Below are 15,021 nucleotides of genomic sequence, written 5' to 3'. Positions count from 1 at the left end.
ATTCTGTAAATATACAAAATGATGAATTGTTTTTTTTGTGGTCTTATAAAACATGGATATTGTCAATAGAGAACAGAAGCATAATGTTTGAAATATTTTTTATTTGGCTTTTTTAAGTTGTCAGAGAAACAATATTCAAACTAACCGAAGATAACATCTCTCGTACGATAATTTTATTAAAGTTGATAAACTGTATCATGTTATACTATCTTTACAATCACATATTTTTACAGATAATTTGATTTCAATACAGATAATTTGTTTAATTTTTTTTTCAAAAACGTTGAAGAAAACCACCAAAGACGCTTTAAACAATTTATTTATACAATTAAACTTAATCTAGTTGTTTTTGCTAGGCTTGTCGGGCAGTCTTATTTCTTCCACTGGTAACTGTTCTACACTCGACCTTAACTCCACGTACTTGTATCGGAAAGCCATCGCCATGAATATGAACATGTCCACCAACATGAGACCAGCGAACAAGAAGAATTCTTTCCACTGAAAAAAATATCCACTTTAGTACATAGGCGAAATGTTATAAAAGCCAATAGATTTACAAAACGACCATCAGGCGTTTTGACTTCAGGGACTCTCCCGCTTTAAACAGTTCGTCTTTGGCCAAAACTTCTGCAATCCTGCTATATAACCATATTAGATTATATTAAAATAGATCCCGTCGTAGAATATTAAATGTAAGATAAAGTACGTGTATATGGGTTTAAAAGATAAACTTACTTTAGCTTGAAAGGCAAATTCAATGCATAAAATTGATGAGGGATAATAAATTATATGATAAAACGAACGATGGAATACTTAATGAAATACAGGTCATCTCTACAACTACAAAAAATATCGTTACTCTTTATAACTCTTAGAGTGAACGGGTAAATCACATACCTGAGCATCCAAAAAGTTCCCTTCCACGATGAGAACCACAATCAAGTTGCCAAACGCCACGGTTAGCAACCACACAGACTGCAATACGGACTTCATACTCGCTGGCGCTTGCGTGAACGAGAACTCGAGCCCCGTTACGGAGAACATGACCTCGCCCATCGTCATCACTACGTATTGCGGGACAAGCCACAATATGTGGATGCTGTTCGGTGGCGTTATTGTGTGGGCGTTTATTAGCTGTGGGATAACAAAGATAAAAAAATAAGAAGAAGAAGTCTGAGCGTGCCTTGTTGTATGGAGTCTCAAGAAATGTGGAACATATTGCATGCTTTATATAACGAGTATACATAGATACAACGAATATACTTACGTATCTTCCATCAGGGGCTCCGTAAACATTGAAAGTATACACAGCTCCGGACATAAATTGAAAACTCTCAAGGACCGTTTGTTCATTAACTATCACATCGTAAGTGCCTTTCCCTATTGATTTTTGAAACGTGTCATCAGTCATAACCCTAAATACTGTCCTATTTTTTTTTCTGTCATATATTTGTATGGGAAGAAATCCATGTACATTTGATAAAAACCTGAAAGGAAAAATGCAAACTCCATTAATTTCTGCTTAGAAATTTAATCTAGCGTAGTTATCGTTAAATGTAAACAATACTCTATTGGGGTTTTGTTTAAGGTTTATAGGCGAAATATGTTGGTTATTTTCATGTTATTAACTAGTTCGCTATTTTCACAATCATTTTGTAGAGTTGAATTAAAATTAAGTCACGGAACTCTATATGGAACAACGGAAGCGACGGTATTTCAAGGAAGAGTTTTTTACGCTTTTTATGGAGTACCATATGCACAAGCTCCTGTTGGGAAATTTAGGTTCAAAAATCCTGAGGCAATAACAACGTGGAAGCGGCCCATTGACGCTACTACAGAATATCATGGAGCATGCGCTCAAAGCCATATTGTCCATAAACATGGTGTTTTCGGATTTGAAGACTGTCTATATCTGAATATTTATACGCCATACCTCCCAAAATACGGATTAAGGACTCCAAAAGCGATTATTGTTTGGATACATGGCTATGCTTTCACCTCTAGTTTTAGTCACATACATGGAGCAGATTTCCTTATAGACAATGACGTCATTTTAGTGACTTTAACACATAGAATATCAGTGTTTGGTTTCTTAAAAGTGAATAATACTGACAATAATACAAATATGGGTCTGAAAGATATAATTACTGGACTGAAATGGATTCGAAAAAACATAAAGCATTTCGGTGGAGACAAAAATAAAATTACAGTTATGAGTAGTGGATCAGCAGCTTCGTTCATATCTTTGTTAATGATGACAAAATTTCGGAGGCTCTTTTCTAGAGTAATTCTTCAAAGCGGTAGTATATTTTCATCATCAATGTTTCAAGGTGACCCTGGCTTTGAGAAGGTTCAGTTAGAAAAAGCCTTAAAAATATCTGGATATAAAGATATAACAAGTGCATCAACAAATGAATTAATATGGAATTCTGCCAAAATATACAATAGTTCAACAACAAGGAACTCGCAAAGACCTATGATACCATTCATGCCAATAAATGAAACAGTATCAAAACATTCATTAATATCTAAACGGACGTTGCAAATAAATGACAATTTAAAACACCTTAAGTATATGGATATAATGGTCGGCTTTACGAGTCAAGAAAGTATAACTGAAGTACTTCCGTTCATACATAATCCTCAGCATATAAAAGAATTCATGCAATTCAAATACTTAGTACCCTTTTTTAATTTCTGTAGATATACATATGGGTCAAAGAAATATCGAGAAATTGGAGAATTAATACGTAAAAAATACTTCCAAAAACAAATCAACGACAACGCTGCGTCACTCGAAGGAATTCTAAAATATGTGTCGGATCTACATAAATATCCGATTTATAATTTTATACAAACGTATTTAAAGTCAACCGAAACTCAATTGTATGTATACAAATTTAACTATGTGGGTAATTTTAGTGCTGCAAGAGCTACCTCGATCGCTACTGCTAACACCAAAATAAAAGGAGCGGCACAAGGTGATGAAATTTGTTACATCCTTAAATGTGACCCGCTTTGGGAAAATTACGTAAAAATAAAAGAAGACTTACACAATCGCGATAGAATTTTTATTACGGAGATTGCTAGAATGTGGGCCAATTTTGCTAAAACTGGAGAACCCACGTTCAAAAACCAGGCCAATGTCACATGGTGGCCAATGACTTTAGGAGATGATAGTTTGTTTCTTTTTGGGAAACACAATAAATTAGTCAACTCTAGACCAGAACGTAAAATGTTAGATTTTTGGAATTCTATATATGAAAAATATTATTCGCCGGAGTCGTGCAATGGAAACGATAAAGATGAACTTTAAGGTTTATATATCCAACCGATAATTCGAAATATTCAGTTATAAATGTAAAAATGTCACATTATCATATTCGCGGTCAATTATAAATTTCTTCTGTATAGTTATAACAATTTTCTTACCTTACATTAACACCATCTATCGCCTTGTCGTTATTATCAGTAAAGTTATACATCATATCTGTTGTAATAAAGAAGGAGTTAGCTTTTTTTTCCTCTAACATAAAGCTGCCTTTGTACACTATGTTCGAGCAATTAGCGTTCCCCTGTCCGCTGAGAGAATAAGGTAGTTCAATCGAATGTTCAGCCTCAATGTCTAATTTCTCGAACATTCCAAGGGGGGTTATGAGGAAGTTTTCTGTTTCATTGAAGTGTTTGGTGTGGTTCTGAAGAGTTAATGTGAAATTGCAATCGAAACCGTTGTATATTCTCAATTGCGCTAAACCTTCTGATACCGGTGTCCCATAGGTAGGCTGTAATTTTGAAGATAATTAAATAAAGATTTTATTTTATTTTTATTTTAGTACCTCGAGTAAATGTTACTTACCAAGAGATTAAGTTCGACAATACCAGATATGACGAACGCCGCAGCCGCTAAAATTCCTCCCCATATCATTTTGTGCAAAGGCTTTCTTATTAGTTTGGTCCAGGTCAAAAATGGATATATAGCCTATAATCAAATAGAAGATATTTTAAAACACTATTTCATATTAATAGATAATAGATGTTAGTCTATCCAAATATTACGAGGAGGAAAGAAATTTTATTTGATTCTTTGTATGATTGATATGATTCCTAGACCATTAGAAAGCTAGCTTTAGTTATTAACATACGATTTTTTTATTCCCGGGCAATCCAAAAGGATGCGAGTTGTGTGGCTAGTTTAAATTTATTTAGATAAATCTAATATAATACTCTACTTACAACTTCAAATAGTGGGATGAATACTAAAATCAATAGCGGATTGAGGACTTGCATTTGGTCGGCCTTCAGCGTCCAACTTCCGATGTCTTGATCCATTCGGTCCGCTTGGAACGTCCATCTTGACCCCTAATAATTTAAAATAATGTATTTTTTAATATGTGTATGTATATTCGTTTTAGTTACAATGGATCTCAAGAAAATGAAAATGAAAATGACTGAACGGATAACCTGCTGGATTCTTTTTGCGCCTGAGAAACTAACTAACTAAAAAGTCTACTCCGGTGGATTCAGGGTGAGCAGCTAGGAATACTTATATATATTTTGAAATGCTTGATAGCAGATCAGTAGATATTTATTGGAACATCGCTCAATCATCAAAAATTGAGAAGTCTCATACTTTTGTTAAAAAAAAAACTAAAACTCAAAAATGTTTAAATCATTTGTCAATAAATTGTTGCAAGATTGCAAAATGTTTAAATATTTTAGTTGTTCAAAGCTACTCGTAGAGCAATAAATGTCATATGAAATTAAACTTCCATGAAAATGAGTCTGTATAATGTGACAAAATGTGTTTTAAAATTTTAAATACAGAACATTTTATTGCCAACAATTTTCCAATTTATCTTATTCCCATAGACCATTCAGAGCGCACAATTTAATGGTGATATATTTTTTCATTCATGTTACTAATTGAATGTCAAAATCATACGAACTAATTAATAAACATGGTTTAATTATGCTTTAACAGTGGACTTTTCATTACATGTCACCTCCACTCGGCGTGGCGCCAAAAATGTTAATTTACGCTGTAAAATGGCGATGTATAATAATCGTTTTTTCATCAGAGTCAATCTGAAAAATATTCTATTATGTTAAATTAATTAATTTATTTAATGTCTGGATTGAAATTCATTTTACGGCTCCTAGAAAGGCTAACAACGCGTGGCAATGAAAACGGCCACAGCGTTCTGCGCATTTATATTGGTTAATAACACGTTGGACAGTTCACATGCTTTGATTATAATCTACTTGAAACAATATTAAACCGTCGGGAAAGAATCTTATTATTTTACATACAAAATCAGTGTATTTTATACTATATAGATTTTATTGTGTTAGTAAGCTGTAGATTAGCGAGGAGCTAGAGGACCACTGAAAAGGCCAGCCAGCGTCCAATGATTTGTCTCCGTTTGGATTGGGATGATAACTTTAAAATTTTTAAAAAAATTTACTCGGACAATATTGATAACTGAGCAAAAATAAAGTATGAGGGAAAACGACCTCAATTATTCAATTGCTTATGATCAAGACTAATAACTTACAATAAGACATGACATAAGTTCTTAAGAAAAACAGTAATTTAATTAATTGTTAAATTCAAAATATGCTCCAAAACTAACGCGTAATAACAGAATATAAACGTGAAATTCGATAATCTGAAAAAAAAAAAAACGCTTGAAAAACCACACAAACATTAAATTCTCCCACAATAAATAAAAGCAACTAAACTAAACTAAACATTGTGAAACACATAGTTTTATATACAATAACAGCAACTTCGTACTGGTGGTGTAGCAACACGGATTTTCAAAAGAGCAACCTCTGAATCCATATAGTAAACTAACCTGCTGGTCGAACAGCGCCCAAAACACAGGCAACGGTATGAACAGCACGAGCACCCTCAATAAAGACTTGATGTCTTCTATGAGCTCCGTGTCGTACTTGCCGCTCGCGTGGTCCAGCCAATGTTTGCGCTTCTCTTTGCTTTTACACGATTGCACTATTGCGTGCTGGAATAGGGGTAGTTTGTTAAAGATTTTAACCTCACCAAATGTTATTATTAATACACAAAATAAATATTTTTTCTATATAGAGTTTAGAACTTTTTACTATTTTTATTTAGTAAATTTTATTATATGAACGTGTTTGCAATTTCAATAAGTAATATTTTCTTTAATATTTCATTAATTTATATACTTCATTAAAAAAAGTTATGTTCACTTATACGAAGTTGCATCTCAACGTCTGGGACATACATTTATTAAAAAAAAAGAATATATTGCCAGCATCCAAATTCCAAACACAATGTGCCCGAGGGCTATATTTGGCGGGCGGGTTAGTGAGTGAAATAAAAGAGGGATTCGTTTTTTAAATGGCCGGCGAAATTATTCACCAGCCAGATCGTTCGGTCGAAATTTATTTTTTACTTTGAACTATATGAAATGTTTAAATAAACTCAATAATGTTATTAATAATTATTATTATTATTATAGTTAAATAACTCATTAAAATTTAACAATACCCATACATAAAATGCTTAGTTTTAGAACGGTTGTAATTTTCTTTTTCATAAAATTTTTAAACAAATGACGAAATAATTATTTTTAGTAAAATTATTACATCGCTCATAGTAAATAATCTTATGTATCTGCCCACAAATATATCAATGGATACAGCTTATTAAACTTGCAAAAGCATGGTTGAGATAAACAAAGACTTCCAATGACTTGAACTGATATTTGGACATATCAGGAAACTATAAATAAATGTTAAATTGAACAGTTACGGGAGTTGAAATTAGTTAAAGATTGGAGAAACCCATTACACATTCTGTGCTTTGTATGTTCCTTCATAGACGCACCAAACAAAATTATATGATTATATTACTGCAGTAGGTATGTACTAGAATGATTTCTAACACTAAGGCTAGCTCTTAATTGCTTGTTTTAATTAACAAACAACTCTACTTGTCGTTACCTATTGACATGTATATTTAGTGTAGGGTATGTAGGGAGATGAATTAAAGTTTCCAGCTTAATGAAATTATTATATTTTCTCTAAGTTATTTAGCAAATACGCTACACTAATTATAAACTACTTTAACGGGGTTCGGTGGCCCAGTCGTTTCCCTGTAGTTCCCATAACTCGCTACGGGTACTACTGGGGAACGTCACTATGCGATGTGCGACGCGATCGAAAATCATGCGTCAGCACAACACCTACATACGAGTATTTCTTTTGATCACCTTGCGCAATGATTGTTGACCCGTATTACTGCGATAACGGAAGGAGGTTCTTAACTACAGGAATATTTAATATGTTATGATCATCGTTTTCTCTGATGTCATATATAGTAATGAAGTATATGATTATACAGTAAATCGCAGAAAAATGAAAATCTGAATATTTTCTATAAACGATATCGGACACAGTTAACACATATGTATAACAATCAAATTAATACCAGCTTAAATCCAACCGTGATACCATACTAAACTAAAATCCATATAAAACTTTACAGGACATACGTGCGTACAAAAAAGGGAATTTATCTGATCAACGAATTTGGTTGTCCAAATCATACTTACGCCGATGCAAGTTGAAACCTTGCCAAGCACGTTTCCGGCCGGTTGTTTGATTATATACAGTCTTTTCCCGGCCACGAAGAACACTGTTAACAGAATGATAATTGAACTTGTGCACCAGGGAGTTAGGCCTTGAGGAATTAAATCAATTATAATATGTATTAAGAACATTTCGATAATTTATTTGCTTTTTGTGTATTACTAAGTATTTTTTATTTTATTTTTCGAAGCTTGCGTATAAATTCGACGACTTCAACAAACGTATTAAAGTTTTATTGTTCTTTTGTGAGTTCCCTGATTTAAATACAAGTGTTAGATAGTGATATAATGCAGTTTACATAATATATTCGTATCGTGAACGCGAGGTTTTGTAATAAAATAAAATGATAATAAAACAGTTAACAGCCTTATAAATAATTATAAGACAGAGTAAGTTCTACATTTTCACTATACATTATTTAGCTTTACAATATTCAGTCTATAATATTGCATTTAAGTGCATCCTTAGGAAACGATAAGATTACAAATGACCCTAGAGACCTCAATACCAGAAGGTTAAGCGTTATAAGATACAATAATTATTATCTTTCGTAAAGTCTTTGTCAACTTCAATGAAACATTCATAAATAACAAGCAGTAAATGTTGCCTTTTTTTGTTTATAAAATTACTGAAGCATCTAGATTCAAGGTAAACGTTTATTCTTTAAGTAAATTTCAATTAAATTTAGCAACATAATAAAAATTCTCTTTCAATTCTTGTGACATCCTAATTCGTGTCGTATCCGATAAAAATTATAACTTTTTGGTATCAGTTTTCAGAAAGCAAATTTATTTAATCATCAGATAATAGTTTGAATGTGTCATTAAACTGTTGTTAGTGGTTTTAATTCAAACTTACTTCGTAAATGACTCTTATTTTACATAATTGATGATATTATGTTAGCTTCTGCATGTATACAATAAATTTTAAAGTCCAGTCGATATCTATATGGGTTTATAAAACCTATATATAACCACTGTCATTACAGTCTGTAGTAAACTATAGTGTTTTAAACACAGACCAATAGAAAGTATTATTTAATTAATATGAAGAGAACTCACCAATAGAAATTACCATTAGGATTCCGGGAATACCAAACGCCAGCGAGTAGCAATCATTGTCCCCGAAGCAATGGACGTCGGCCCTCAGTATTGGCGTTAGGAAAGTCGATATAAGACTTCCAGCGTTAATAGCAAAATAGAACAAGGAGAAGAAATAGCCCAAGTATCTCTCTTGTTCGGGCAACTTGAACTGATCGCCGCCGAAGGCGGAGACACAGGGCTTTATTCCTCCTGTTCCGAATGCTATTAACAGAAGTGCTATTATAGTGAATTCCCTGAAAGTACGTTGACAATTTTAATAGTCTGTAAATATTAACAGTTCTATATTAAACATAAATACAAACAATATTGTAAGGATGATGGATTTTCCTGGACCGATTTCGGTTTAAATTATTAATTAACCAATTATTATAATAATTCACTATATACTTGAATTTTAAGAAATCACCGACATACAAGGTTACTGATTGACGTTAATCAAATAAAACAATTAATATCGTTTAATATCAATCATGCGATAGTTAAAACGTTTTTACAAATAGCTTCTGTGACCGACTTAACTAATCTACAAAAGGTTTTATTTCACATCAAAGTGTTGTTCTTATGTTATCACTGATTCCTAATATGCATTTACATGTAATGTTGTTAATTAGTGCGACCTACATAAAGTTTTTCAATAAAATAATGGAGTGAGTGTTATTTCGTGTATACAGTAGTTGATGTGCCATAAGATTCAAATATCTAAAATAACTCTTATTTGATTACGAGGATTTTTTTCGTAAAAAAATAGACCTATGAGAATCGTAATAATATTTTATATATCGTAATAATATAATATTTTAATTTTGATTGGACTTCCTTTATATTCACGAACGCAAATTATATCTACTCACATTTGCGGCAAGTTGATTGGCGGCATAGCTGTCAAAGATATTAGGACACTTCCCGATGCGTATACAAGTGATAGGTAGAATATTGTTCTGCAATTGAAAATGAAGTATAAGAAATAAATAAAACTGAGTCATTAGTTTGGGCAGTAAATTTAAGGAATTGTTTAATCATTACAAATAGATATATCCTCTGTATGTTTGTTCTGCCTAACAAAATGACTTTCATAAACTTTTGTGCTGGAGATATTCAGTTAACCATTTTCGTGTATTCAAGTTTTCTTAGCTTTGTATTAGTGTGTTGAAAAACGAAACACTAAACAAATATCAATTATATCAAACATCAATCAATTAAATCAATATTTTAATTTAAAACTTATTTACGATTGAACAGTATCTATTGAGTAAGCACTTAGTACTTAAATATTCTTAAACCAGTTTTCGATTAAATTTTATCAGGTGAAGGTAAACATCACAAACATAAACTCAGAACACTTGTGTTCATTTAATGTGATGTAGTTGATAATTGAATAGTTTTTAAATAACTTGTGACTCATAAAAAAAATAAATTAAACAAAATTAACTAAACTATTCAAGGATAAACTAAAGTATTATGATACATTTTTTTAGTGCTGTTTATTAAGTAAGCACTAAAACAATAGATAATAATTATTAATATATGGCCTGCAACGGGTGACCCATAAATTACATTTTACCTGCCATAGAAGTCTTTATACAGCTATAAATTAAAGGCAATTGGCGTAACAGAGTTATGAATTTAAAACATTTTGTATCACTTTGAATCTCAGTCCTCGGCAATACTTTACACAATTTTGTCATATAGGGAAAAATAGGCGTGAAGACCATACCTGAATCTGCCCAGCCATCCATCAGCGATCATGGCCCCCATCAAGGGGAAGAAGTACGCAAACATTGTGAAGGTGTGGTACACCACGGTCGCACCGTTGTCACTATATCCCAACTTGTCTCGCAAGTATAGCGACAGAATTGCTATAATAAATGATTCGTATATAACTACATGCTGATTATTATTATAAGTTACTTGAATAGATTTGTATGGGAAGATGATTTGTCAATCATGTTATAAAAATTTATTCCTCTATAAATATTTTTAGTAGAACCGTTTTGTAAATAATATATAACAGGCAATAATTTGATAAATAAAAATTTTGAGATAACTTACTATATGTGTGTGGATACATGGTATATTTATTAATAAATATTGTAGTATTAAATTACATAGGTGTTGCCTACGATTTTGAACCCAAACTTTCTAGAAACAATGTTCTATTCCATTAATACCATAATATAATTACCTACTTGCAGATTCATAAATCTGAGTCAGTAGGTACGGGATGTCGGTTATCCCCTTTTCCCCGTTTCCTTATAATAACCTACCTACATAGTCTGATGTTAGATTCAATGAAAATATTAGACATTTATCAGATTTTAAATTAATATAGTTGCGTGCATTTTTTATATAGTTACTGTATCGAAACGAGCTGTGAATTATTATGGAAGCATTTTAATAGTATGTTAATAGAATTTCTTACATCTTTATTAACCTATTTCTATAGGAATTGGGAACTGAGGAAATTAACTATTACTAAAAATATATTAGCTGCATATGCATAGAAAGATAAATATGAAGGATAATTTGTAAGTAATGTATGTACAACAAAACAAATTATTTCTATCCCTGGACAATTATCAATGAAAATATGATGCAATAACAACCATTCGACATACATTCATATCGATACTAGAAAACTAGGTTAGAAAATTCTATTTCGAAATAATCTCCATTGAAGCACCTATCCACACTTGGAATACACAAGATAAAAGATAAACGTAAAAACCAATATTATGGAGTTAAATTTACTAAACAGTTTAAAAACTACACTCAAAGTTTAATTCATGGATGTTTTGTGCACATTAATTACCGTAGGCATTGTAAAAGTTTTATTTTCTTTGGGATATATATATTACGATAAATCTACACATAAAAATGTGTGTTGTCAAACTTTATAAGGCCTTTCATTTAAGACAGAATTGGCAGACAAAAAAAGAATCGTTCATAGACTTTACAAATAGGTATATATGTATCGTTGTCTTAGTTTTCCTTACCTTTCAATATACAGCGGTATACCTACTTATATGGTATAACTACTATGTATAACCTAAGAAAAATAAACAGAAAAAGTTTAAGAGTCTGTTATCAATCATTAATTCTAATAATGCTTCCAAAAGAAACTTATGTTTAGGTTTTGGAATAAATCATTTCTGTGTGGTAAATGGGAACATCATAAACTTATCATATATTTTTTGACAATATTTGTAATTTATATCTACTTTAAAAGTTGTATAATACAACCAACTTCTTGTCATTCTTTTCCGGTCTTGCAAGCAACATCTGAAGGCAGATCCGTATTAACGAATTATATAAAACTGGAATTCGGCCTACTGATGAATCAACAGAAAAAAACGCTTCACTTTATCTATATCAAGGTGGTGTGGATAGGAGAAGTTACTAGCTAGTACGCAAATACACGCGAACATACTTATAGCTCTATGAGGCGTGCGCCTACAACGAAGCTATTGATTTTACGGAAAATGTTTTCCTCGTAAAATTACTCAGCAAGGAGAATTCGTAAAAAGCACCTTAAAGTGTAGAAAATTACCCACTTAATTCAACCCTCCCGGAGAACTTGAATTTTAAATAATACTTATGTTTAAGTTTTAGTTTTATAGCATTGAAATGCTTTATAAATGAGAAATTTTGAAAGAATAGAAAAAATTTGATCACGAGGCGGCATTCGAACCCGCGTTTCTTGCCTAACCGTAGCAACGCTTATATTTGAATTTAACATACAACAACATTCAATTATTGATATGAAGGATGTCATATAATTATTGAGAAGATAGCAGCTCAAATTTACATACAATTAACGAAAGCCATTGTTGAGTGCTGTGTGTATTAATTACCTCGCATTCCATAGTAAGAAAATCTTTCGCAGAACTCATTTGTCACTATGAAGCCAACTGCTTTTGGATACGGAAGTTTCTGAAAAAGAAAAGAGATTATCAATTTTATTTGAACCTGATTCAGATGTGTGTAATAGAAGATACATTGTTATTGTATTAAGTATCCATTGAAAAAATGAAACATGAACTATGGACACAAAAATAACAGTTAACTATAAACTGTGAAAAATAGAAGTAAACTAGCTGACCCGGCAAACGCTGTTCTTATCATTTAGGGATATGAAATATGTTGGCTGATTCTAAGACAACCTGCACACAAAATTTCGTAAGATACGATCCAGACAATCCGAGGAATTTGATGACTAAAATTGTGACACAGGAATTTTACATATAAGATATAACGAGCATATTGTTCATTGTAAGTAATGAATAAATGGAAATAGTATAATGCATATTAAAATAATAGATATATATTGTAAAAAAGACAAAATAAATCATAAATCAAGACAATCCATTACACAATCAAGCAATTGGTGGTCCTTATATAAAAACACACAAAATTATCATAGATCACACTGAATAAGTAATAAGTTATTAATATAAATAAAATTAAAAACACATGTTACCAATTTTGAACATAGTGAATTTATACCACATATACTTGTTTGAAGTATACATGGACATGTCTGTTATCAACTTCCTTTTTAAATTTCCATTTTACAAAGGCGATATAACGTTGAAATAATCAAATGGACGCAACTAAATTACTAAATAATCTCAAAACCAATGAAACCTCAAATCCTAGATTCCAAAAAGGAAATACCTTATAAATAGTTAATCTCTAGAGTCTAGTCTTCCTAATCTTTCGTAAGATTTTTGTCGCACAAATTATAAATTAGAGCTTATAAATTCTTCTTCGGCGTCTGCAACATGATAATCAAATAATTTTATCAATATTCTTGAGTGTGGCTTATAAACGACTCTATGAATATTAAATGATATGCCGAATAACATTGATTATATTAACAAGTTAACTATAACGTTGGTATAAATATTGTGGATTTATCAGTTACTGTACGTACGTATAAATTTATTACAAATTACTTACCTACTGTATATTAAAATTATTCATAACTCGAATAAAAAGAAATTTATATATAAGACGTATGTATATATAAATAAAGACCTAATAATGGGGTAGAGAAGAGGTATACTTTAAAAATGCGAAGAAATGAAAATGGCGATTTCTTGAGTAGTTTCGGATCAAATACATAAAATAGGTATGACAAAATTCTAATGACATTTTCTTTTCTATTGGTTTTATGACAAGAAAGGATATTTTCCTATGCAAAAACTTGAAAACCAAGGAAATCAATAAAAACGCGCATCATGTTCTGAATCCAAGCTCTCGTCGTCTTGTTTGCTAAAGTAGGAAATGTTTTAAAATAGCCAGCTTACATAGACCTCGGATGATCAGTGCAGCGAGTATTCAAAAGAGTTCAACCATAAACGTAGTTATTAGAGCCGTATTAATCGATATGCAACTTCAAATCTTATTCGATTCTGTTTTTTTTATTATTAGGTATGATACCTATGACCTACATATAAAAATTTGCTGCAACATGCGATCGCGAGAGAGATCTGCGAGATGAGAATATCATATGTAATAATTTAATATATTTATTGTTGAGTTCAGGGATTTTTTATGCGTGTACTTTCATTATAGCTATAAAATGTGAAATTTCGATATGGCAAGAATTTGGCGAAAAATTTGGAGCGAAAATAACTCGCCCTTAAGTACTTTTCACAATTTGGCTTTAAATACTATTTATATTTACGGACATTACTTAGATCCAATGGATTGTAAAACGAGAACGAGTAACATCCACTGGCAAATTGGTTATGCAATTAGAAAGTTAGTATACCCACATAACAATTCAAAATAAACGTCAAATCAGTTACTTGAAGTTCTAACCTCTAAATACATTAAAGTAGATAAATCTTTAACAAGGTCCTTTCATGCCGACAGTTTAAATTTTTAAATTGATTCATTAAATGAGTTTAATTTGGGACGAGCGATCACGTTCCGAATTCCATGCTCACAAATGGCTAGGAACCGGTACAAACTGGAGCGTCCATTTTATGGAAGCCGAAAGGCAATTGGTGTGCATCATTAAGTTCATTCATGGACCACCACGATCAAAGATTTAATATAGGATGACGTAACGAGAACAACGCAACTAACTGATACATACATATTCGCTATAATTATCTACCTGTACCGCGGCAAATGTATGTGAAGCGAATTAATTCTATACTTACTCCGTAAATCGTGCATTCGCCGCGCAAATTTCTGATATACTTAGTCTGGCCATAAATACTGTTACACTTAATTATAAAAAAATATTACATTTGAATTTCGAATCTGT

At 31.6% G+C, this 15,021-nt stretch overlaps 1 protein-coding gene across 2 annotated transcripts in view; it reads right to left on the bottom strand.

The window, feature by feature from the left end:
• Window positions 1–301: 301 nt before the first annotated feature.
• The window catches only part of LOC119835570 (peptide transporter family 1-like), a 28,889-nt gene continuing 14,169 nt past the window's right edge, over window positions 302–15,021 (bottom strand). For both annotated transcript variants that reach the window (XM_038360477.1, XM_038360478.1), the window contains exons 2-13: window positions 12,593–12,671; window positions 10,456–10,597; window positions 9,593–9,679; window positions 8,700–8,974; window positions 7,602–7,684; window positions 5,859–6,023; window positions 4,234–4,359; window positions 3,857–3,979; window positions 3,433–3,782; window positions 1,268–1,487; window positions 898–1,134; window positions 302–498 (exon numbers count right to left, since the gene is read on the bottom strand). In XM_038360477.1, the coding sequence (XP_038216405.1) occupies window positions 340–498; window positions 898–1,134; window positions 1,268–1,487; window positions 3,433–3,782; window positions 3,857–3,979; window positions 4,234–4,359; window positions 5,859–6,023; window positions 7,602–7,684; window positions 8,700–8,974; window positions 9,593–9,679; window positions 10,456–10,597; window positions 12,593–12,671 (2,046 nt within the window). In that variant the 3' untranslated portion in view covers window positions 302–339. The remainder of the gene's footprint in view (window positions 499–897; window positions 1,135–1,267; window positions 1,488–3,432; window positions 3,783–3,856; window positions 3,980–4,233; window positions 4,360–5,858; window positions 6,024–7,601; window positions 7,685–8,699; window positions 8,975–9,592; window positions 9,680–10,455; window positions 10,598–12,592; window positions 12,672–15,021) is intronic.

This window comes from Zerene cesonia, chromosome Z (genome assembly GCF_012273895.1).
Source record: "Zerene cesonia ecotype Mississippi chromosome Z, Zerene_cesonia_1.1, whole genome shotgun sequence".
In the NCBI taxonomy this organism is placed as follows: domain Eukaryota; kingdom Metazoa; phylum Arthropoda; class Insecta; order Lepidoptera; family Pieridae; genus Zerene; species Zerene cesonia.
This window is presented reverse-complemented; position numbering and strand designations above follow the sequence as displayed.